Source organism: Sceloporus occidentalis, unplaced genomic scaffold (genome assembly GCF_023333645.1).
Source record: "Sceloporus occidentalis isolate IW3139 unplaced genomic scaffold, rSceOcc1.0.p SCAF_12, whole genome shotgun sequence".
Taxonomy (NCBI): domain Eukaryota; kingdom Metazoa; phylum Chordata; class Lepidosauria; order Squamata; family Phrynosomatidae; genus Sceloporus; species Sceloporus occidentalis.
In genome coordinates this window covers 9,561,078-9,585,912 of record NW_028316992.1, presented here as the reverse complement: position 1 = coordinate 9,585,912, position 24,835 = coordinate 9,561,078, and the positions used below count along the sequence as shown (strand labels likewise).

Genomic DNA, 24,835 nt, shown 5'->3' with positions numbered 1-24,835 from the left:
GCATTGCTAGCATAGTGATGCAAGGGAGTGTCCTAGCAGTGTGGCCAGCTTCCACATCACAATGCATTCAGGGGCTCCCTCCGTGTGCTAGGCAGCATGTGGGCAACACCATTGGCACTAGCCCAAGGTAAATTGCAAGTGTCTTCCCAAGGAAGCTGTGGCTATGCCTCTGCTGCTTCCCAGCCATTTTTGTATTTTCTCTTTAGGTGTTTTGCTCATCCCTCTTGGGCTGAGCATACATGGATGACATGCCAGCTCTTCCCCTGGAGTAGCAGCTGCATATCTCAAGTCCTGGCCTAATATAGGTAAAAGAATTATTTTGTATGTCTGGTAAGGTACACATAGAAACATCATAGATGTTTAAAAATTGATAAGAAATATTTTTTATTAATGAATGGCTTTTATTGTACATTTGCTTGTCCTGCTATGCTTAAGTAATATTGCCAGTGGTGTTTGGAGAGTTTCATCTTAGTGTGGCAAGTGAAACCACTCCAGGATTTATGTTAAAGGATAAATGTTAAAGGAGTTTTTCAAAGTGCTGGATCTATGTTGGAACTAGGGTTTAGTGCCTTGGCTAGCTTCTTTAAAATTTGGCCTAAAACCTAGACTGGATTCCCTGTCTAATGTTGCCACCAGACAACATTATCCTCAGTGGGGCATGCCTCCACAGCACGCATGCCCTGTGCATTCACAGGGGTGTGCCCCATTCAAGCCTATGGGGCTTGAATACATGTGAGTCTTCGTTTTCATGGGGAGGTCCAAAATGATATACGGAAGTTATGATTAATGAGTAAAATTAGTACAAAAACATTACTAAGGATTCTTTATGATATGGGAGGTGGTCAGAGGTGGGGTGACACCATGAGTTACCGCACTGGGTGATGCCAACCCTAGTGATACCACTACCGCAGCCAGGTGTGTTGAACAGGGATTTGTGGGAGTTATAGATTAAGCTGTCTGGAAGACTTGAGGCTAACTCAAGACATATGGGTGCGTGAGGTAAAGAACAAAATGGCACCTGCACCCACCATTTCAAGTAGAGAAGCCAACCGGACTGGCTGCTTGAAGATGGCTTCAGTGGTAGCTCTTTCTATTCAGCATGAAGGCAGCAGGAAAGGTTTCCGGGGGCACAGAGGACATGCTAGGCAGGCTTGATACAGCTCTGTCTACCCAACACATTCCTATCATTGTCTGTCCTCCAGCATTTGCTATCTGAGGCAGCGGCTTCATGTTGCCTAAGGATAGGGCTGGCTCTGGCAAAAGGCACCTGGTTGCAAAGTTACATCTGCCACACATTTATGTTCTCCCAGCTCTGTCCTTGGCAAGCTTATAGGGTGAAAGCGGCAGTGGGGAAGAGCAGAAAACAGAAAACTAGGAGAGTACATTTCTTCTTCCAAGGGCTATGTAGGAATAAGACAAAACGGAGTTTGCTGTGCAAAAAAGTCCATTCTAGTTGTTTGCTCTGGGGGGAAAAAAAGAGAAAGAAAAATCCAACCAACCAACTAACCAAGGTGGAGATTGTTTTGGGAAATGCTTACACCAAGAGCTCCTTCTCTCCAGAGGACGCTGCAGTGAAAGACATGTCCAGAGGTACGGAAAGAGCTTGGTTTTATTTATTTGTTTTTAATTGGCTGCAGGAATAAATTGACAGTGCAGTGAAGCAAAGGAAGGCAAAAACATGATGCTGACAAATGCGTCTATGCCTCTGCGGGTTGTGTAGGTGTGTGTGTGCTTGTTGAAAGTGGTCCCTCTTGGTGAGTAAAGGTGAAGGAAAGACTATCACCATTTCCTCACAAAAATAGGAGTTTCATCAGCCTCCAAGGCCTTCTCTCCCTTGAGAAGGGAGGCCTCCCCATTACAGGTTCAGTGCATTTCTTGGATACTCCATCACCACCACCAGGGTGACCAGGCGTCCTCCTTTTCAAGGACCTATCCTCCATTCCAATCTTTTGTCCAGAAGGAATTCCTAAAAGTCCTTCATTTGGAGCAGGACTTAAGAAGCATGCATTTACATTTTTAGGAGTCTTTTGAACCCTTGTGGCACAGTGGTTAAATGCCTGGTACTGCAGCCACTCACTCACAAACCACAAGATTGTGAGTTTAATACCAACCAGGGGATCATGGTCGACTCAGCCTGGCATCCTTCCCAGGTTGCTAAAATGAGTACCCAGATCGTCGGTGGCAATTAGCTTATAGTTGTAAACTGCTTAGGGAGTGCTTAAGTGCACTGATAAGCAGCATAGAAATGTACTTGCTATTGCTATTTTCCTTGGTCCCTTGTGGCATCTGGTCACCCTGACCGCCAGCCATGACAGACATGGAGGGAACATTGGGTGGGGGAAGACTCATCTCTGTGGGTGCCTCACTATGTCTGTGGGGGCAGTCCTTGTGACAGAAGAGAGGAATCTCTCTCTTTCTCTTGGAAGTGGTTGGGGGGTCAAGTGAGCATCCTGAGTTGTACTTGGAAAGGCAGTCCCTCCTTTGGGGTGGGGAACCCATGGCCCTGGGATGATAAGGACCCCCCAGTGATGAGGTGTACAAAGATGGCCTGGTGAGGAGAGAAGGGCTTTAGGATGGAGAAGAGGCCTTGGTAGTGAGGATGGAGTATCCAAGGAGAGCAATGCCTTCCTTGGCAGCCTCTTGGGTGATACTCTTCTATCTATGAGGCTCTTCTGTGGTGGGAAGGGATGACTAGACATGTCCTCCTTTCCCAGGGCCTGTCCTCCATTCCAACCTTCTCTCCAAGAGGAATTTCACAATATTCTCCATTCTGAGCATGACTAAGGAGCAGGCATTTATCTTTTATATGAGTGTTTTGAGCTTTTATCTGATCCGGTCCTATGTTTTTCTTCCATGCCCTATGCGCCAAGGGTGAGGGAACAGGGTGACCAGACCTATCCTCCTTTTCCAAGGCCTGTCCTCCATTCCAACCTTCTGCCCAGGAGGAAATTCCGAAAGGTCCTCCATTCTGAGCATGACTAAGGAGCAGAGATTTATATTTCTATGAATGTTTTCAGCTTATATTTTCTGCCCAGGAGGAATTCCTCCATTTGCAGCATGACCAAGAAGCATGGATTTACATTTATAGGAATGTTTTTAGCTTTGATTGGGTAGTATCCTCCATTTTTCTGGAAGGACTTCCATTTTTGTGGTGCTTTTTCCTCTTTTTCCACTTTTTCCTCCTTTTCCTCCTTCCTTCCTTCCTCTTTCTTTCTTTCTTTCTTTCCTTCCTTCCTTTTTCTTCCCTTTTCATTCTTTCCTTCCTTTTTCCTTCCTTCATTTCTTCCTCCTTTCCTCCCTCCCTCCCTTTTTCTTCCTTCCTTCCTTCCTTCCTTCCTTCCTTCCTTCCTCCTTTCTTTCTTTTCTTCCTTCCTTCCTTCCTTCCTTCCTTCCTTCCTTCCTTCCTTCCTTCCTTCCTTTTTTTCCCTCCCTTCTTTTTTCCTTCCTTCCTTCCTTCCTCCCTTCCTTCCCTTCCCTTCCCTTCCCTTCCCTTCCCTTCCCTTCCCTTCCCTTCCCTTCCCTTTGCAGTGCCATGGCTTATCTGTGTGGGAGGGAAGGCTGGATCTGGGGAGGCGAGGGGGGTCTTCCCTGCCAATCTCTTTCCTCGGAGTCAGAGGAGGGTCCTTCCCGGGGCTCCTCCGCAGACTGGTCCCTCGGGGCTCCAGCGCTGACGCACGAAGCCCCCCCTCCCCCGGGTCCCCTGCCTCCTCCTCCTCCTCCTCCCTCTTGCCTTAAATAGCGCGGAGCTGCAGGGAAGCAGCCTCAGCCTTCCTCAGCCATCCATCCCTCCATCCACCTGGAGGGTCCTTGCCCAGCCCCTCAAGCCAGCCATGGTGCCTTCGGGGCCGCTGCGGCTGCTCAGCCTCCTCGGCGCCGCCTTGGCTTTGGTGGCAGGTGAGTTTCCCTTCCCTCCTGGCAGGATCAGCACCTCGGACAGCGCCAGCCAGGAGGCAGGCAAGGAGAGAGAGAGGGAAGGGAAAGGGAGGGAAAGAGGGAGAGGAGGAAGGAGGAAGAAAAGGGGAGGAGAAGGGAGGGATGAAAGGAGGGAGAGAAGGCAGGAAGGAAGGAAAAAGAAAGGAAGGAAGGAAAGAAGGGATGAAAGAATAGAGGGAGGGTAGGAAGGAAGGAATGGAGGAAGAAGGGAGAAGGAAGGAGAGAAGGGAGGGAGGAAGAAAGAAAGAAAGAGGATGAAAGAATAGAGGGAGGGTGAGAAAGAAGGAAGGGAGAAGAAGGGAAGGGAGAGAAGGAAGGAAGGAAAGAAGGGAGGAAAGAAGGAAGGAAGGAAAGAAGGAAGGGAGAAAAGTAGGGAGGAAAGAAGGGAGAGAAGGGAAGGAAGGAAGGAAGGAAGGAAGGAAGGAAGGAAGGAAGGAGGCTGGGGTGGTGAAATCTGGTCTGAGGAAGAGCATCTATAGGGTTGTTGTTGCTGTGTGCCTTCAAGTCCCTTCTGATTTATGGCAACCCTAGCATGGGGCTTTCTAGGCAAGATTTTGTTCAGAAGGGTGTTGCCTTTGCCTTCCTCTGAGGCTGAGAGAGTGTGACTCGTCCAGAGGGTTTCCATGGCTGAGCCGGGATTGGAACCTTGGGGCTGAGAGAGTGTGGCTTGGTTTTTCCATAGCCAAGCAAGGATTGGGACCCCGGTCTCCAGAGTCATAGTCCCAGCATTCAAGTCCCTAGCCCACCCTGACTCCTATTTGGGTGGCTGTTCTTGTAACCCTGCCCAGCCACCAAGCAAGCAGTCGGTCACCAATGCTGGAGAGGGATGCCATTTGCCAAGAAGCTGCTCTCTCACTTTCTTATCCAGTTTAGATACAGCAGAGTGTGTCTGCTGTACTATCTAGGGGAATCCCCTATACTTAAATATATAAGGTATCCTTTTTCTGTAGTCCATAGCTCACTCCAGTCTGGTCCAGTTTCTCTTCAACAGGCAGACCTCAGAAGGCAATGAGGATCTACTCAGGCAATGGGTACTTTGCTTGTGTTGGAAGTGCATTGGATCTCCAAAGTGTGCAAAATCTGTGTTAGAGGCTCTGTGGCAGAGGGAAGGGAAAAGCTTGTTTAAAAGAAGAAAAAGTGGCTGTGTGTGAGTACAGGGTGGAGTGTCATGTATTCACTTGCACACCCAGGAAAGGAATATATCTGCCCAATATATGTGTGTAGATCTGTTCAGTGAGCATATGTACAAAGTGTACTTTAGAAAAATGTGGGTTTGGTTATTCAGGGCTGAGCCATCTTGAAAGAGACAATTTCAGGTTAAGCCCATTGACATGTTGAAGAGGAGAGTTTTACAAAAATGTCAGTTTAAGTGGAAGAATGAAATTCAGAGCGGAGGGCAAGCCAACTGTGTCACACATTCATTCATTATTTGCTTTGCACTCTGCTGTCTGGCAAAACCAGTCAGTACGGATTACTGAAAAGGTGTTACTAATTTCACTTCCAGTGACAAACAACCTGTGTTTAAGAAATGATGGCTTTGCATTAATATGCCTTATTTCCTTCCTCTTAAAAAAAAAAAAAAAGAACAGTTTCATCTTGGCTGATAAATCCTCTGCTGAACCAACAAGGGTTTCCCTCCACCTCTGTGACAACTGGATTACCTTTTTCTGTAATGTCTTTCTTAGCTGGCAGTGAAAGGATGTATTCTTTTCAAGTTTCAGGATTGTAGCTCTATTTGGAAAAACCCATTTCATTCTTGAGAGGTTGCTTGCTGTCAAAAGCAAGATGCGGCACTCTCTTGTTTGCATATTGCTCTCTGAAGGAGAAAACTTCAGCACTTCAAACAGAGACCCATGGTGAAATGGATCACACTAGGTGCACTGTATGAATGATGCTACATACTCTGTGTTTCTATGAAGACAAATACTAATGGATAATTTGATGGATAATTTGAAATTGCAGCCACCTGCATGCTTACCTGGGTGTGAGTTCCATTGAACACAAAGTCACTTATATTGGAGCAGGCATGCATGGAATTGTATTGCCAGTCTAGAATAATATATCACTTAGCATGGATAAAGTCCCATTTAATTGGGTGGGACTTCATTTCTCAAAGAGCATGCACAGTATTGTCTTGGAAACTGGGGGCAAGTGACTTAACAATGTAGACTCTTGCTAGCATTCCACAGTGATCTAAAAATACAGGAACCAAGGCAAATTGCCAATAGGCTGCTTAATAGTACAGACTTCGTGAAATATTCCACACAATACTAAACTGTATGAAACCAAGCACTAATTCAGTTCTATGGATCAGCAAAGCAGCGACTGTAATGAGACAAAAGTAAGTGCTCTCAGTGCATTCTTCCATTGGCATCCTGTATGCTGCTAAGAGATGGGCAGTGTATCAGATCCTTTCTCATGGAACCCATCCCCACAAACAAACAAACAAAAAAACACCTTATTATCTCAGTAATCTCTCAAGTAAGCATGTTAATATCTGGACTAAAGGCTCATCTGAGGGAAACAGTCATAGTGCCATTATTTTTTATCATCTCCAAATCTTTTGACCATATCAGCAATTTGTGGCTTCTCCCCTAATATCTTCCCTATGCCAATTGTGTCTTCTTTTTCTCCCTCTTTCTAGCTCCCTTTGCTCCTCTGTGTGTGTCAGTTTCATAGGTGGAGCAGGAGGTGGGTGGGTATATGCTGGGGGAATGTTTTCCCCCATTAAATCCCAGTGCTTACCTCACACCATCTGCCCCCATGTGCTTGCTCCCTCACCCCAGATTCCTTTCCTCACTTTCATGTCTCACACTGGAGATCCTTAACCAACACAGCAAGACAGGTGGTGAGCAGTCTTCTTCACATCTTGTGTTCTGGCCATCAGAAGAGATGCTCTCCAGCCAATGCCTCTTGCAGTCTTTAGGAATCACTGAGCACAGCACTGCTGCTAACATCAAATGAGCAATGGCAGGGAAGGCTTCCCACTCACTCAGTCAGTGGTAGCTGTTCAGAGCAAAGGCTCTCATGTAGGCAGCATGTTGTGAAGCACTGCTGTGCATGGAAGGCTAGCGAGAAAGAGAAGAGTTCAGAAGGGAGTTGCTGGAAAATGTCATGGCTCTGTGGATTCATGCCTTCCAAGGGCACTGCCTCCCTGACTCAACCATGGTGGACTTGGAAGGAAGTAGAAGTGGTCCACCCTCCACTCTAGCTGGAGCATGATGGATGTGCTCAAGAGCACAACAGAAAACAACAACTTGCAGAGACATGGATGGTCTATTTATCACCTCTCCACATGTCTCGTCTGTCCTATTTATTTCCTTAATACCCTGTACTTTTCTTATTTCCAGTGTATTCTATTTGCTTATGTAGTTTTGATCCTTCTTGTCTTCACAATAACCCAGTGAATCAGAATTCAGAGACATGGCCGTGTTAATCTGGAACATCAGTATGCAAAGGGATCTTAGAATCATAGAGTTGGAAGAGACCACAAGTGCCATCCAGGCCAACCCCCTGCCATGCAGGAACTCTCAATCACAGCATCCCCGACAGATGGCCATCCAGCCTCTGTTTAAAGACCTCCAAGGAAGGAGACTCCACTATACTCCAAGGAAGAGTGTTCCACTACCGAACAGCCCTTACAGTCAGGATTCCTCCTCATGTTGAGGTGGAATCTCTTTTCCTGGAGCTTGCAGCACTTTTTCAGATTTACTGTGTGAAAGAAGTTGTAGCGTAAGCTTTTGCAGATGTAGCAGATAGTTGAGGAGGTAGACCAAGTCTATGAAAGCTCATGCTAACTTTTGCACAGTTAGGAGATTACTGCACTATCCCCTTACAGTGCTGCGATTCCACTTTTATTGCTCTGGCTGCCTCTTGTAGCATTCTGGGGTTTGTAGTTCAGAGAACCCTAAGAGTTCTCTTATTGAGAATTCGAAATGCCCCTAAACTGTAAATTCACCGTATTCACCATGGACTTTGATCATGAATCCCCAGACCACAGATGAGAAGACTGGATCTGTGGGAGTCAAAGAACACTTATCTGTTCCTTCCCTGTTGCTTGGTGGTTACAACTCAGAACAATGTGCTCTTTATGTGGACCTGCACAGATTTAGATGGCCATATGCTAGCTTCCTGGAGGTGATCCAGCAGAGATATAGCACCTTATTGTTTTATAAGGAATCAAATCTGGAATGCTAAACGTGTAAAAACAGATTTTGACAAACAAACAAATGTGTAGCCCATCCAGTATTTTGTGGCAGGAAACAAAGTTCTCCATTTTCATAACCACAAATATTAATACTTGAGTGCACTTGAGCACTACCTGGTTTCTGTGTTCAAAAGTGCCATCTTCATTAGAGATGGGATTAGAACCAGGCCTAATAAGTAGAAATTTTCATGTTTGGTACTGAAAGAATGACTGAGCCCGGGTTTTGTTTGCTGGGACACAGAAGGTTGCCTTAAAGTCAGAGAGACCATCTTGATTAGTCCAGAGTTGTCTACTTCACTATCTCATACATTTTGCATAGAGACCTTTATATAGCCCTCCAATCCCAAAACCTCTTTTAACTGGGGATCCCACAGATTTGGATCTAAGACTTTCCACATACATGTGCTCTGTGTCTGAGCTATGGCTTTTCCTTTGCATGGGAACTTAACCCCAATTGGGTTATAGTGGACAGATGCGTCTTTTGTATCATATCATCATTTTAAGTGCCAGAAGTCACATTAATGGCTTAACTAGCCTTCCACCTTTCCCCCAAAGTTGCGCTCAGCTTTTGTAAGTAGCATTTCTTGGCATTTCTAAACTGAGCCCTAGAGGTAGTCATAAAGAAATGAGTCAACAAAGTTGTTCTGCATAGATACTGATTCAGGTTTATTTATTATACATACTGTGCCTTTCCTCTCAGAAGCCCAGGTGAAGTGTGCATGGGGCAGTCAAATGGTTTCCTATCCAGGTATTGCCTAGAGCAGACTAAAGGGGCTGTCTTCTGCATTCTAATTCTCTGACAGTAATCTCTCCCTAAGATAAAGATCCATGCAAATTAACATTTAACCCATGGCTTAGAGTTCTCAGCAATGTGACATTTTGTGCCAGGGGAAACAACATATACAATTCAGCATGTATAATATTTGTTGGAGGCATTTAGCTTCCTGACCTAAATGTGCCTGGGGCAGCTTACTGAAAACCATTGAATTGGATTATACAAATCTCCATGGCAATGAATCTCCCAGATAATATTGCATAATGATAATTCATGGGGTTGTTTTTCCCCCCTAGAAGGATAGTGAAAACTATGAGTTGAAATTCCATTTAAGGGAAGCAAAAGGCAAATCCTTCTCCCACTCTTCTTGACAGATGTGATTCTGCCCTGGGAGAGCCTTTCTTTCTGTAAGTTGTTGGTACAACAGTAAAAAGCAATTGCATTAACAATGACATGGAGCTATGCACTAAGCATGTTTATCAAAGACACAATCTGTTGTGTCCCTGTTGCATCCTGAAAGAGTGTGTGTGTGTGTGTGTGTGTGTGGGAACATAAGGTGTAGCAGTGAGTTTTGCAGTGGAGTTTCCATAGTTATGCACCCAAGAAGAGTCCAGCAACAGGTGTGTTGATCCATTTCTGCCAGCCAGTTCTAGCAGTTGCCTACTCCATTATCAGCAGTTCTTTGAAAAGGTAATGGCTTTAATTGCCCATCCAAGACAAACAAGCCACTTCTAAACAATTTGCAATACAAACAAGGATAGCTCACAATAATTGTTATTGCTGTGTGCCTTCAATTTACTCCTGACTTATGATGACCCTAAAGTCAATAGGGATCTGGTGGCTTAGTGTTTAAGATGCTAGTTCTGACAATTGGAAGGTTGGCAGTTCAAGGCCCAACTACCGCATGATGGGATGAGTTCCTGTCCCAGCTTCTGCTAACCTAGCAGTTCGAAAGTGTGCAAATGCAAGTAGATAAATAGGTACCACTTCGGTGTGAAAGTAACAGCGTTCAGTGCAGTCATATTGGCCACATGACCACTGGAGTAGTTTTCGGACAACCCTGTCTCTTTGGCTTAGTAACGGAGATGAGCACAGTTGGTTACAACTAGACATTCATGTCAAGGGACTACCTTACCTTCTGAAGTCAATCTATCATGCAGTTTTTCTGAGGCTACGGACTTTATCACACTGGGGGAAAGCGGGATTTAAAGCGGGATTAGAAAGGCATTTTCCTGGCAGAGTCAGGAGATCAAGGCAAAGATTTGCAGACACATCGTGATCAGAGAGAATGTATCCCAGGAAGAAACAGAAATGCTCAAGCAACAAACCATTCATGGGAAAATTCTGGGATAAGCCCTCTCTAACCGCAACATCATCTGAAAATCCTAGCTGCAATCTTGCAATTTTGCTGGGAAAATGACTTTTTAATACCATCTTTTCCCGGCTTTCCACCAGTGTGATAAACTTGGGCGAGTATGTGACTTGGCCAATGTCACCCAGTAGGTTTCCATGGTAGAGTGGGGCTATGAACCCACTGATCTCCAGAACCGTAGTCCAATGCTCAAACCAGTATGTCACACTGACTACTGATATTATTGTTGTTGTGTGCCTTCAAGTTATTTTCAATGTCACAGGATACATTAACTTAAATCGAGTTGCTAGTTCCAACCTCAGCAAACCCATCAAACCAATAGCCGAATGGTAAATCAACACTTACATACATTATACTGCTTCAGAGGATTTACTCAGCATTGAAAGCAACAGGATTTAGCTCATTGCAAGTGGAGAAATCTACTCCTGCCTGCCACACACTATGCACTAGACAGAGCAAGCTAGTTCTAATGAAAATGTTTCAGTGCTTCAATCCTGTCTACAATGCAACTGATCACACCCAAAATTATAGCTAGACAGCTAGACAGGCAGTAGCTGTTTGCCAAATTATTAGAGTCTGTGCAGGTTACCATAACTGTTCACATCAACAGCCGATCTGATTTCTCTGAAAGGTGACCGGTCCAGTCACCCCTATTTTTACTTTTCTAAGCACATGTTGCTTAAGAGGTATACAGAGATACTAACTAGCTATCACAGCCTCCACAAATTCTGGAGACCTGGCCTCCACAAATTCACATTCTGTCAAATTGCACCATCTTCCTTGATGAAAAATTCTAAAGAACCCCAAACCATGCACAATCTGGTGGTGTTTTGAATGGGCATGTTAAAGATATTGTCCATCCGTGGATTTTGTCTCCCAGCCTTGAAGTGATATCCTATTAATGCATTCTAATTACTTGTAAGATCTGCATTGGCCTAAGGTTCATTGGGTAACCTCATCTCCTAATACAGTGAGAAAGAGGAGAAAGATGTCTCTTTATTTACCGACTCAGTACCACACAAACCTGTCTCAACCCCTGTAATGCCCTCTGTTAGTCTTCTTTTCCCCCTTGACAAAAGGGACTCAAAATCTTTAGTATTCTTTCCATTCCTCCATTGTTTTTATTTCACTTTCTGGTTTCTACCTAATCTCTATGGCATTCATTTTAGGAAGGAATGATGAATTTCAACCCAGTCACTTGTGCAGTTGTGTCATAGATTTACACTTGATGGTATCACAGTGTAGATCAGAGTGGGCAACTGGGGTCCTTCTTCAGATGTTTGAGGCCTTCAGCCTCTATCAGCCCAAGCCAGTATGTAGAAATGAGGGGCGATAGCAGGTATAGTCCAAAAATATCTGTAGGGCCACAGCTGCACATCCTTGATTTCAGAACATTCTGTACTCTGGTCCTGTCCGGCTGAACCACAGGAGATTTAAAAAGAGGCAGAAGGGTTCGCCTAGGAAAGAGAAGCAACACACCAAGATGGCAATTATTCAACCATCTCCACAGTTGTGATGCAAATGTTCCCGTGAGGGAGAGAGTGAACTGTGCTCCAGGACGACTGTGTCAGCAGATGGCTCACAGTGGTCCTTCACCAGCTGGCCAATTGCAGCAGCTTTCTTTCATTTCCTGTTCATTTTTTTAAAACTTTTTAAATTCACACTAGGGAAGAAAGAAATAAAACTGACAGTACCATTAACTGGCTTCCTAACATCCTGGCTTCAAATTAGTTACAGACATGGTCTATAAGGCATTGCACTTTCATTTGGTTTCCTCTTCTGCTGCAGCTACTCAGCACAAGGAGACAGTAAAGGCAAGAACGCAAGAGGAGCTGTGCTGGAACAGAGCAAAGGAGCATGTAGTCCAGCATCCAGGTTGCTATGGTGAACAAGAGCTCCAAAGGCAACTTTCCTTTCTTCTCAGAGTCATAGAGTCATACAATCATAGAGTTGGAAGAAGCCTAATGGGATATCTAATTCAACCGCTTGTTCCATGCAGGATCTCCAGCTAAAACATCTCCAGTAGGTAGTTGTCCAGCCTCTTTCTGAAGATGCCCAGAGACCTAATTGCACCACCCCACCACCTCTCTAGGCAATTGGTTCCCTTGCTGAACCACTCTTACTGTCAAGACGTCCCTTCTAATGTTCAGTCAAAATCTATTCTCTTGTAACTTCAGGTTATTTGACCTGGTCCTACTCTCTGGGGAAAGAGAGAACAAACCTGCCCCCTCCTCTCTGTGGCAGTCCTTGAACTATTCAAAGAGTACAATCATGTCTCCCTTCAATCTCCTCTTTACCAAGCTGAACATGTCCAGCTACTTCAACCTTTCCTTATAAGTTTTGTTATCCATACCTCTTATCATCCTTGTTGCCGTTCCCTAAACCTGCTCCAACTTGACTTCTTAAAATGAGACGCCCAGAACTGAATACAGTAGTCCATATGAAGCTTGACCAGTGCAGAATATAGTAGGACTATGACATCTTCTGACTTGGAACCTATGCTACAATTAATACAGAATAAAATAGCATTTGCCTTCTTTGCTGCAGCATCACACTGCTCATTTGTATTTAAGTTATGATGAACAATAATCCCAAGGGCCTTTTCTCATGTAGTATTGCTGAGCAATGTATTCCCCCAGCCAATAACTGTGTCTTTCTTTCTTTCTTTCTTTCTTTCTTTCTTTCTTTTTTTTTTTTTTTTGTGTGGTCTAAATGTAGAATTTGAATTTATCACTGTTTTTATTTCATTTGATTTTATTAATTTCTGTCCAATTTTCTTTTGACTCCAGTTCCTATCTTGTAATGTATTAGCTGTCCCTCTCAATTTTGTGTTATCTGCAAATTTGATAAAGATTCATTCCATCTAAGTCAGTGATGAAAATGCTGAAGAGTAATTACCCTAACTGATGCTTAACTTGTACTCAGGACCAAAAGCTACACTTAGAACAGAATACGGAGAGACAGAATGGCTCCCAATTGGAAAAGGGATGGAGGTGTCCTTCCCGTTTGACCCAGAGTTTTCCAACCAATTATGGATCCCTATGACATTGTTCCCATGCATTCCACATTTAATCTGTTTGCTAATCAAAGTATTATGGGGAACCTTATTAAAAGATTTGCTGAAATCTAGACAAATGACATCCACAGCATTCCCACCATCTACTAAACTAGTCATCTGCTCAAAAAGTTTACTTTGGTAGGATTTGTTCTTGACAAACCCATACTGGCGCCTACTCATCACTGCATTGTCATCAAAATACTTGCTAACAGACTCCTATATAGTCCATTCTAATATTTTTCCTGCTATTGAGGTCAGGCTGAATAGTCTATAGTTTTCTGAATCTTCCTTTCAGTTTTTTTTATAAGAGAAGGACAATGTTTACCCTTCCCCTGTCTTTTGGCACCTCACATGTTCTCCAAGATTTCTTAGAAATGATGGCAAGTAGTTCAGAGTGTACATCAGTAAGTTCCTTCAGTGCTTTGGGGTGCAGTGTTGTTTTCTGGCCCTGTAGATTGAACTTGTTTAGATTAGCTTCACATCCGTCTTGATTTGCTATCCAGATCCCTTGTTAAGGTCTATGCTGCTGCGTGGAAACTCACAGTTCTCTTTTTGGAAAAATAAAATGAAGCAAGTATTGAGTTGTTCTGCCTTTTCATTGTGATCTGTTAACATTTTATCATACTTATTGAACAGCAGCCCTGCCTTGGTCATTCTGTTGCCTCAAATGTAACTGGAAAATCCCCTTTTCTTGCTTCTTGCTTACCTAGCCAGTCTCGGCTCATTCTGAGCTCTAGCTTTCGTTACACTTTTCCTGCAAGCTTGGGCTACATGTCTGTATGCTTTGGTGATTTTTCCTTCCTTCCATTCTATATACATACTCCTTTTTCTTTTCACTGCCCCCTTGACTTTGCTGTGCAGCTGCATTGGTTTTTTCCAGATATTTCCCATGTTTCTTCTTCCATGGTATTGTCTGTGATTGTGCTTTTTTGCAGCTCCTTCTTCAAGAACTTCCACTTGTTGTGTGTCTTTTTCCTTCAACATCTTTAACCATGGGAATGTGTTAAAACCAGATTTCCAAGGTCCTTGTTTGAGGATATATTCTGCTTTGCTTTGTCCCACAGTTATGAATTCTAGCATTGCATCCCCCCCCCCAAAGTACTAACTATTTTGATCTGAGTGACCAACTCTTCCCTATTGGTTAGGATCAAATCCACGATTGCTGATCCCCTTGTTCCTTCCTCTACCATTTGAAATGAATTAACTGAAAGGCACATCAGGAATTTGTTGAAACAGAATTACTCTGTTCACCCTCTCCTTGAACATGTCCAGTAAGGAAGAGCCCACCACCAAATAGATTCTTTGTGAAAAGTGTTCTTAATGTCAAGATGTTTCTTGTAATGTTCAAATGAAATATAAGCCAGTCTTTCTGTTTAAGGCATCAAACATCCATTGGCCCTAATGAATGATGAATGAAATCTAACTCTGCAGATGTATGTTATGTCTGTCTAACAACTTTTACATGGCTATTTTATTATGCTAGCAGTAAATGCTATGTTTATTTCTAAGAAGGTATGGGTATACCTCTAAAGCAGAGATAAACTCCCCTTGCATTGAGGACATCATTTACTAATAAATAAAATAACTTTTCAGTACTCAGCCACTTTCAGCTCTTTTTGCTCCTTACTTGTCTCTTCCCTTTGTCCTTGTAAGAGTAGCCTTCCTTTTGTGTTTGACTTGCTTCAGTCCCATTGTGGCAGATAAATGGCAGAGTCCTAGGGGACGCAGAAAGCTTAGACTCAAGGGAGTGATTGAAAGAATACAGATGATTATGGAGGAAAGGGTGCATGTTTGTGTGGATGTATGTATTTCTAGGCTTAAACTCTTCTGTTCTTTGACTCACAAGAACCTCAACATCCCCTTCCCAAATCCTCCTGCTGCAAACTGTTACTAGGCACAAAGACTGAATGTTAGTAATAATCTTTACTATGGGCATTTCACTGCTAGAGGCTAGTAGTAGGATGCTATTGCTTGGCATAACATGATGATGAATGACTGATATCTTGGAGTAAAACTAATTTACACAAAGGTTAATTCAACAAAATTTGATCTGAACGTCTCAGCCCTGAGGAGGCAGCTCTGATGTTTTATTCAGTGTGCTTCCAGTCCTCTCTGATGCTGTTGTTGCCTCCTTCATTAGAAATGAAAGTTGTTTGTCCTCATCGCATGAATATTGCTTAATAAACACTGCTCTTTTGGAGGTTGCAGCCTTGCAGTATATTCTGTTTTCATTTTCAGTCTAAAAGCCCATTGCAGGCCCAGTGTGATCTTGGAGGAATCCCTTGAAATTAAGACAATTAATTGTCGGGCCTATAGTCTACACTGCTGTGCCAAGAGGTTTCGCACTGCAGACAAGTGTAGCATCTGATGGAAAGCTCAGTGTTTGAGTTATTCATTCATTATTTAAAAAACTGTGTTGGCAAAACAGTTTGCTTACAGTGGCACAGCCAGCTGCGCAAACGATTCAGGGTTCTGATTGACTGTGTTGCCGAATGAGTCAGAAGAAGACGCTGTTATGGAAATAAAGGGGAAAAATGTGAGTCAGAGGATAGAACATTTCCACCGTGAGAGGGGACATAATATAGCTATCGCCCAGTCTGATTTATGGAAGTGGGGGAAATGTATTTCCATTGCTGCCACATGACTCCCTTATTTTAAAAAAAATTACAACCATAATTCACACTTAATGTGTATGATTAAAAAACGATCATGATATTTGGCAATCGTGCTTCAGTGACTTTTCAAAATTATCATCTGAAGCTAGGGAGTCTTTTAAAAAGATCTTACTTCAAGGAAGTGAGAAGTAATACCAAAGAGCAAAACTATTAAAAAAATCGAAGGAAGATTGTAATATTAAATGTGGATTTTATATTGAATATCAATCTGCTGGAGGAAGGTGGGGAGACGCCACCATATACTGTAGCAGAGTCATCCAAGAAAAAAGAAGAAGAAATAGCCAAATAGCTAAAGATCAACTAAAAGAAAATGGGATGTGATTTGAACAATCTGGACCCAAACAGAATGAGTCACAAATGCACACACACACACACACTCAAACACCATACCCTCCAGCATTTTACAGATAAGAAACTTAGGACCCTATTGCATGAGGTAAAACCCCCAGCTTTTCCGAATTCAATTCTGATTTGGGAGGGAGCCGAGTCCTCTCACACATAAATTGCCACCAAAATTGCTGCCCAGATTGAACCCGGATGCAGCCCGGGTCAAAGCTGTTTCCAGCCGGCCTCTTTTTTAACATGGAAGCTTCTGACATTACAAAATGGCTGCCAAAGCATCTCTGAGGACCTGGGCTGCATCCAGGATGGACCCAGGTAGCAATTTTGGTGGCAATTTCTGTGTGATAGGACCCAGCTGCCTCCCGAATTGAATTTGGGAAAGGTAAGCCGAGGAGCCCTGGTAGCGCAGCGGTTAAATGCCTGTATTGCAGCCACTCACTCAAAACCACAAGGTTGCGAGTTCAAGACCAGGAAAAGGGCTCAAGCTTGACTCAGGCTTGCATCCTTCTGAGGTCGCTAAAATGAGTACCCAGATTGTTGGGGGCAAATTAGCTTACAGTTGTAAACCGCTTAGACACTGCTTAGGTGGTATGAAGTGGTATATAAATGAAGCTTGTTTGTTTTGTTTGTTTTAACCCCATGTGATAGGGTCTAGTAGGAGCTCCATTAAGAAGCTTATTGCTCAGCATTTTAACCTGGCTCCAGCCTCCTGGGCTGGGGCCAAGATGCAGGATGGAGGTGGGAATTATTGCACACTTTATCGCTGAAAGAGAAAATGAGGTGGGAAGAGAAGAGATGGAAAGATCCTTGAGAATCACCGTTTACTTCACAGAGTGGTCCAGAGAGGCAAATGACAGATGAGAGGAGGCCGTGACTTATTTAAACAATTTAACTTTATTATTGCTGTTCTGTCTGAGACATTTTAGTACTGAATGTTGCATTTCTAACAATTTATGGTGACATTATGAATTCTGCCCTTCAGCCCCATGGGTTCTGGTAGGGTATGTTTTCCCACTGATTTCTCTTCTTCAAGAGACATAGGTAAGTTAGGCAGAAAAGGAAAGTAACTGGGAAAAGGTCACTCAGCATCAGCCCATGACATTTTGCTGCCTGAGGCAGAGCAACAGATTGTACCTCTCTCCCAAAGCTATCTGCATGAAGCAGAAACTCCTGCAAGACCCCCTGCCTTTGTCAGTAAAAATACAGTAATAACAAATTATATAACAATATGTTGTCCTTTCATGACATTTGACCTGTCTAAGGTAGGTGTCTCCCTATGCCTAATGTGGTCATTCATTTAGTGGTCTTATATCTGAGGTTACTGACCTAGTGGATTTTATATCTGATTAGGAATGTGAGTCTTGTTTCTCCTTGTACCATAAAGAACTTGGGAAAGTTACAGTTCTGAGAATTCCCATCACCCTGCATCCAGTATGGAGGTGACCATGGTCAGGAAAGTCTGGAACATATCCAGAAATTTGCTTTTCCCACAGCCTTTTGAGGGCCAGACAATACTGTGACCACCACAAGGAGTAGCTAGCCTCCATGGATGAAGTTTGGGGAAGGGCAGGGGCCCATGAAAACTATGGGGGTTGCAGAGAGACCTTTGTGGCTTGGTTGAAGAACCTCCTGAGCATGGTTCAAGTCCTTAGGCTGGAGGCTGACATTTCCTAATAGAAGGGGTTTGGAGACAAATTCTCTAATCTGAAACCAAATGCTTTATGATACAGAAAATATTGCTTCAAACAAAACCTGCTACCATTGCTAATGTCTGTTTGGCTTTACTTTATCACAGTATTACCCCTGCCATTCTATTTTCCGTTCCTTTGACCTCTGAACTGTTACTATTTCTTTGTTGTTCCAAGGTGTCCATTCAGCGCCAGTGGAAAAAGATGACCATGTTGAAGAAATGGTGAGTATATATATTTTAAAAACCTGTTATAACACTATTTACACTAGTATTTCAATGGAATAAATCAAATGGTCCTGCATAACTTATCATAGCCCCAGTGCCCACGTATCTCCTCCACAGGTAACCCCCCCCCCAAAAATATTTAATTGATGAGCAGCACCTTGGTTGCCAAATGCCTTGTGGGCAGCACTTTGGTTGCAAACCTTCAGAATTGTCAGTGTCGCTGAGGGAAATGAGAGCTCTTATGAGCTCTCTTTTGGGAATCATACCTCTCAGCTTCTGCCCATGCTGGGTGAGGGAGTCTGGGACCCTCTGATTTAATCCAGAAAAGTTACATTACCAAGTTATGAGTACTGTATGATCTCTGGTCTAACTTGATGACAAAATGGAAGGTGGATAACAGTTGTGCAATGAGAAATGCTGTTTTCTATACAGTAAGAATTTTGGAAGAACCTTTGCTTCTTCTCTTTGGAGAAGAATCCATAACAGATGCTTATCTGCTGACATACAATTGGGAGCAGGATGGCCCAAACAGTTATGGAAAATGACATGTCTGCAGCAGGCAGGAGATTTTGGCTAAGATCCCTGGGCGACCCTGGACAAGTCACACTTTCTCAGCCTCATAGGATGGCAATGGCAAACCCCTCCTGAACAAAACCTGCCAAGAAAACCCAATAATAGGGTTACCTTGGGGTTGCCATAAGTAAGTGACTTGAAGGCACACAATGCTGGATACTGCAGAGGCAACTACACTCTCCCTTAGTCATCCACTGACTGTGAGAACATGCTCTGTCAACATCCAAACAGTTATGTTTGTGTGTGGAAAGGTTTGCACAAGGAGGTACTAGATACCTCCTTCTATTGCGTTTCCATGAGAATATAAGCTGGAGTAACCTCCACTTACACCAACTTACACTGCCTATAGGATTCTGGCCTTTGGGTATCACAGAGATAACGGATAGCGACTATTAATTATTTAATGTGTTATTATTTTATTTTTACTTGCCAGGGATGGGAAGTATTTGTAGGGTATTCTGCCTCATGTGCCAAAATGACTTGGCAAGCTTTGAAGGCAATATGTATCTTGATTTGGAGGAGGCACCAACTGTTGTTCTGCCTCAGGTGGGAAAATGTCTTGATGACTTCAGTTCTGTTGTTTACTCTTCTGTGACCAAAGGCCTATTTCAAATATTCCAAATCCAATATGTCCATTAGCTTCATGATCCTTCAGGAATCCTGATAGCATTGAAACAGAAGGATGAACACACATAGCATAATGTGTCACCCCAGGGTTTCCATTTTTCCTGAAAATATTTCCAGCTCATTGCAATGTCTGGGCAGTTTTCCATTCTGCATTAGGAAAACTCTTCTGCTTAGTTTACGTTCAGTACCATGCTAAACAAGTCAGTTGACTGTTAGAAATCCTCCCCTCTCTTTCCCCCCACCTCTGATCCAGTCTAATGTAAGTCTGATACACACCAGGCACAGTTCAGATCACAGCACACTCAGGTTAGAATCCTGTGCGCACATTTGCCTGGTAGTAATTCCAACTGAACTCAATACCCTTTTGAGTGAGCATGTATAGGAAGTGTACTGACAGACAGTATAATTGGCTCCCCATTTGAAGACAACAGATTTGCAACATTAAATATAACTTCAGATGAGTATTTGCCTTTATGAGCATAATGAGCCACTTATTGGAATACTTCCTCCTTGTGCCACTTACAACTCAGAGTTTGTTGCTAGATTCATTTTAATGTTTTAGTGCATTCTCGTCTTCATTAGAAATAGAGATGGGAAATTTGTCCTGCCCCCATGCAGTTGAACTCCAGCTACTATCATCCTTACACACTGACTACAATAAATGGGAGTGGGTGGGATTTGGAGTCCAACAACATGGCAAGGCCTGCACATAACTAATGTCTTCCTTAAAAAGGGATATGACTAGGATATTAAAAAGAGTGCTTACCCACATGTAATTCCAGACTGTATCCAACAGGACAAATCTTTTAACTGTGACTCTCCCTGAATTGAGGTACGGGGTGTGATCATTGACTCTCTGGGAAATTTGGCTGTCTTTGTCCCTTTGGCACAAGCAAATATACTGTTGTTTAGCGGGAGTTTGAGAATATGCTCCAGTTTTATTCCAAGCTCTAAAGTGTTATCCAAAGTGCTGGACTGGTTTCAAGGATAGGCTTCACCACCTTGAATAGCTCTCTAAAGCTATTCTCTGTGTGTGCTTAACTCATTTTTTAAAAATCGTTTTATTGATCTGTTTATGATTTAACTACCTTGGAAAAGTTCCACTGGGAACGGTATAATTTGAAAATGAAAAACAGAAACACTCCGAGCTCTCATTACTGCTTTTGTTCTAGGTAACTCGATGTATTGTAGAAGTCCTTTTGAATGGTCTGTCAAAAGCCAATGCTCCACCCATCAATCCTCAGTGCAAGGAGCTTCTGAAAGAAAGTAAGTGTGACTGATGTGCTCTTTCACTGAGTATGGAAAGGTTATTTTTTGGGACTATAACATCCAGCATCCACAGTAGTCACACCAGGTGCTTGGAGGATTCTGGGATCTGTAGTTCAAAAATATTGCCTATAAAAACTTGGAAGCTTTCCTTTTGCGACTGTAGCTCCCAGAATATTTCAGCCACCAAGGTTGGTGGGAATGCTGGGAGGCCCAGTCCAGAAAAGTAACTCCTCCAAATTTTCCTCCTTCTCCTTCTTTTCTTGTCCAACTTCTCCTGAGCAAATTATTTTATTATTAAATAGTTGCAGCAAGAGTTCAAGAGTGATGTCCCTTAATCAAGTGTAATGAGCTTGCTTTAAGGAAGGCAAGAGGGCCACTTTGTGGAAGAACTAAAGGCTCAGGGCAAACACAGTAAGAAGGAGCTCGGTATTTAAAAAAAATATCTTCATACAGTGGCCAGCATCATGATAGTGACATAACAAACACCTTTGAATCACCCTGTCACAAAAGCAGCATTCAGAATGGTATAGTAATGGCTGACAACCTCTTGTTTACTCTGTCTTTGCAATGCTTTGGTTTTCTTACTTGCATTTAAATATACAGAGGAGGTTAATTTTGAGGGGCAGAAGAATGGCCTTACTAGAATCATAGAATCCTAGAGTGGGAAGAGACCACAAGAACCATCCAGTCCAACCCCTGCCATGCAGGAACTCACAATCAAAGCATCCCCAATGACAGATGGCCATCCAGCCTCTGTTTGAAGACCTCTAAGGAAGGAGACTCCACTACACCCTGAGGGAGTTTGTTCCACTGTCGAACAGCCCTTACTGTCAGGAAGTTCCTCCTAATGTTGAGGTGGAATCTCTTTTCCTGGAGCTTGCATCCATTGTTCTGCCAGAAATGAAAGTAGCAATAATAAAAATAATGATGGGAAATAGTGGTTTGATAGTAATGTTAAGCTGGAGTAGACTTGAACTAAGTGCCTATTGTCTTTCAAAGCACAATTGAATATTGTGGACCTTTCACTGGCTATTCTAAATACCTTTGCACAGGCAGAAGATGCTTTAAGGCAGGGGAGAGGAACTTCAAGCTCCGGGGCAGAATCTGGCTTTTATGACGGTGAAATCTGCCCCCCTCCCAGTGGTTCCCAACCTTTGTTCCTCCATTTGTTTTGGACTTCAGCTCTAAGAAGCCCCAGCCAACTTTCCTAACAGTTAAAAATTATGGGAGCAAAAGCCCAAATCATCTGGAGGATGAATGTTTGGAAGCCACTGCTTCCTTCCCTATGACACCATGGCTGGAGTTTGATTTTGTATAGATTTTTTTCCACATTATGAAAAGTGGAAATGCCTCTGATAAGGCTTAGATACAGGCAATAAGAAAGTTAAGCTAAAATACGCTGGTATCGTGGGTGCCACCCTTCTGCCTTTGGGACCTGCCTACTGGAATGCTGTCCCTAGGAAAATCCTTAAAACTGAACCTAGCCCTTATGATGAAACAGGTGCCCCACCTTTGTGGTAGGTAAGTTATTTACTTGAAGCACTTCTACCTCTCTTTTCCCTTTAAAAAAATTCCAAAAGAGATACAAAGAGCTCAAGGAGAGGAGAGAGGGGCCAAATGTCACTGGTGTTTCAGTGGAGCCTCCATTCTCTCCCTCTGCTGTGTCCTGAAATGATAGTTGAGTGAGGACCTTGATTGAAATGCCTTCTATGCAGAGCTGCTGATGGTCCTGCTTCCTTTCACATAGTTAAAGTGACAGCAGGAATGTGGCAGACTCATTCCTTTCATACCCTCCATCTATCCCTATCCTGCATTGTCAGCTGCTTTTAAAATGTCCCAGTTCCTCTCTTCTCATTTCACTTTCCCCCCTTTGGTCTCAACTTATTTCAGTTGCTGTAAACAGAGTCAAAAGTGTAGAAATAATTTGCATTCAACTTACTGAGGAGAAGAGAGAGTGAAGGAGGACTTCCCAGTAGACTCAGGCAAAGGCAAACTGCTGCAGCCTCTCCCAGCTTGTGTGTTCTTCCTCATTAATAACTTTTGCCACTTTGATGACACTCTGATGTTGCTTAGCCACATGCATCCTGGTTTTCATCCTGGAAGTGATGGAAAGTATGCCATTCCCATTGTTAGGTAATCATGAGGTCATGATGATAAAACAGTTACATATCAGAAGGGAAAATAACCTGTGAACATTGCATTTCCTCTCTCATGGGTCCTCAGCCTCTCAGGTGAACAGAAAGGAATAAGTGTGGGAGGGAGCGATTGATAGAAAACATAGAAAGCAGCCCAAATAGAAGGGGGAAACAATGCCATCTTCATTAGAAAGGCAATTATTTTGTTTTGTTTTTAAGGGAATCAACAAAAGGAAGAAGATCAGGATGGGGCACAAGTTTTGGAGCCCCTGCACCTGTCAGAACCAAAGGAAAGAGAGAATCCAAAAGAAGAAACTATGAGAGGAGAACAAGGTCCCAAAGAAGATTTTAAAAGGCAGGCAGAAGTGAGTGAGAAGTGGCATCCAGAGGGGAAACCGCATGGTGGAAACGGACAAACCATCACACGTGGGGATTCTTACTCTTTTGATGAAGCCCATAAAGAAGAAACCAAAGATGCTGCTGAGAAAGGAACCGAGGAGGATGGTAGTTATAAAAGAAATTACCCCAGTGAAGAGGAAAGTAAATTAATGAAACACAGTGAGGACCTGGAACGTGAGCTTCAGGATAAAAAAAACCTTTTTCCACCAGGAAAGGCGATTGATCAAGACGACAAACGCTCCGGAGGCCAAAGGGAAGAAATTATGCATATCCAAGAAAGAGAAAATGAAGAAAGCAAGGAAGAGGAGGATGCTGAGGAGGAAGAAGAGGAAGAGAGCAGTGAAAAATATCACCATAGTTTTCATCGAGAATATGAAGACTCTTCTGAGAGAGATGTCGACACAGACAAACGAGGTCACAGACCAAAATATTACTACAGGAAACCAAGGCTGGGCAACTCCTCTGAATACAAGGGCCATCGCTATGATGAGAAGAAGGACTCACCTGAAGAGTCGAGTGAGGAAGAACATGGATTCTGGGATAAAAGAGGCCACTACCCCAAACATTATTATCAAACAGGACATCGTTCTGAGGAGAAAAGAAACTCAGTTGAAATGCATGGCTCTGAGGAAATTGAGGGAAAGAGTAGGGATAAAGAGCATCAGGATAAATGGCACCCCAGTAGAGAGGACAATGAAGAGGAAGATATGCGGCACCACAGCAGGGAAAATGAAGAGAAGCAGCACCGTCGTGAGAGGAAAAGACTCCCAGATGAATCAGAAAAGCTGCTGAGACACTACTACAAGGAATGGACACTTCACAGCAAGCCCAGTGAGGAGGATGTAAGCAAGGAACATAGTTATGGTGGCAGAGATGAGAATAACAAAGAACATCTGCAGCTACAGCTGGAGGAGATGCCAAAGCTGCAGAATAGAGAGGATAGAGAGCTGAGACTGTACAACCCAGAAGAAGGAGAGAGGGAAGAAAAAAGGCATTATCCTTCTGTTGCTGAGGAAGAAATAGAAGAAGGACATCACAATGAGAGGGGAAAGCATGTCGCCAATAAGAGGACACTTCTGCTTGAAGATGGCTACCCAAGAAGCCACTACCTTGTAGAAAATGTGAAAAGAGCTGTAGCTCCCTATATCCCTTACTACCAGCAGTTCAGGTGGAAGAACAGACATGCTGAGAAGAAGGATGATGTGGGAAATCCTTTTCTGGAGAGTGAGGAAGAACCCAGGTCCCAACTGAATGAGCGAGACTTCTTTCCTGAGTATAACGACTATGATTTGTGGGAGAAGAAGCAACTGATAGATGGCCTGGGTCACAAACACAGTGAGAACAACAATCTGGAAAGGAGCCACAAATTTGATGTGAAAAGGCAATACAACAAGATGGACCAGCTTGCCCATCTTCTGAGCAACAAGAAGAAATCTGCAGAATTCCCAGAATTTTACAGTTCTAGGGAAGATGTGAAAAGGGGCCACATCATCAGAGGAGACAAGGGCAAGCTCAGGCAGAGGCCTCTGACCCAAGAAGAGGTATTTAATGATTT

General features: G+C 43.3%; 1 protein-coding gene across 1 annotated transcript in view; it reads left to right on the top strand.

Annotated features, from left to right (window-relative positions):
- Window positions 1–3,747: 3,747 nt before the first annotated feature.
- Window positions 3,748–24,835, top strand: part of LOC149305252 (secretogranin-1-like) — a 28,432-nt gene continuing 7,344 nt past the window's right edge. Inside the window, exons 1-4 of the mRNA XM_089477852.1 lie at window positions 3,748–3,894; window positions 18,228–18,274; window positions 20,650–20,743; window positions 23,101–24,821. Of these exons, the coding sequence (XP_089333978.1) occupies window positions 3,831–3,894; window positions 18,228–18,274; window positions 20,650–20,743; window positions 23,101–24,821 (1,926 nt within the window). The 5' untranslated portion in view covers window positions 3,748–3,830. The remainder of the gene's footprint in view (window positions 3,895–18,227; window positions 18,275–20,649; window positions 20,744–23,100; window positions 24,822–24,835) is intronic.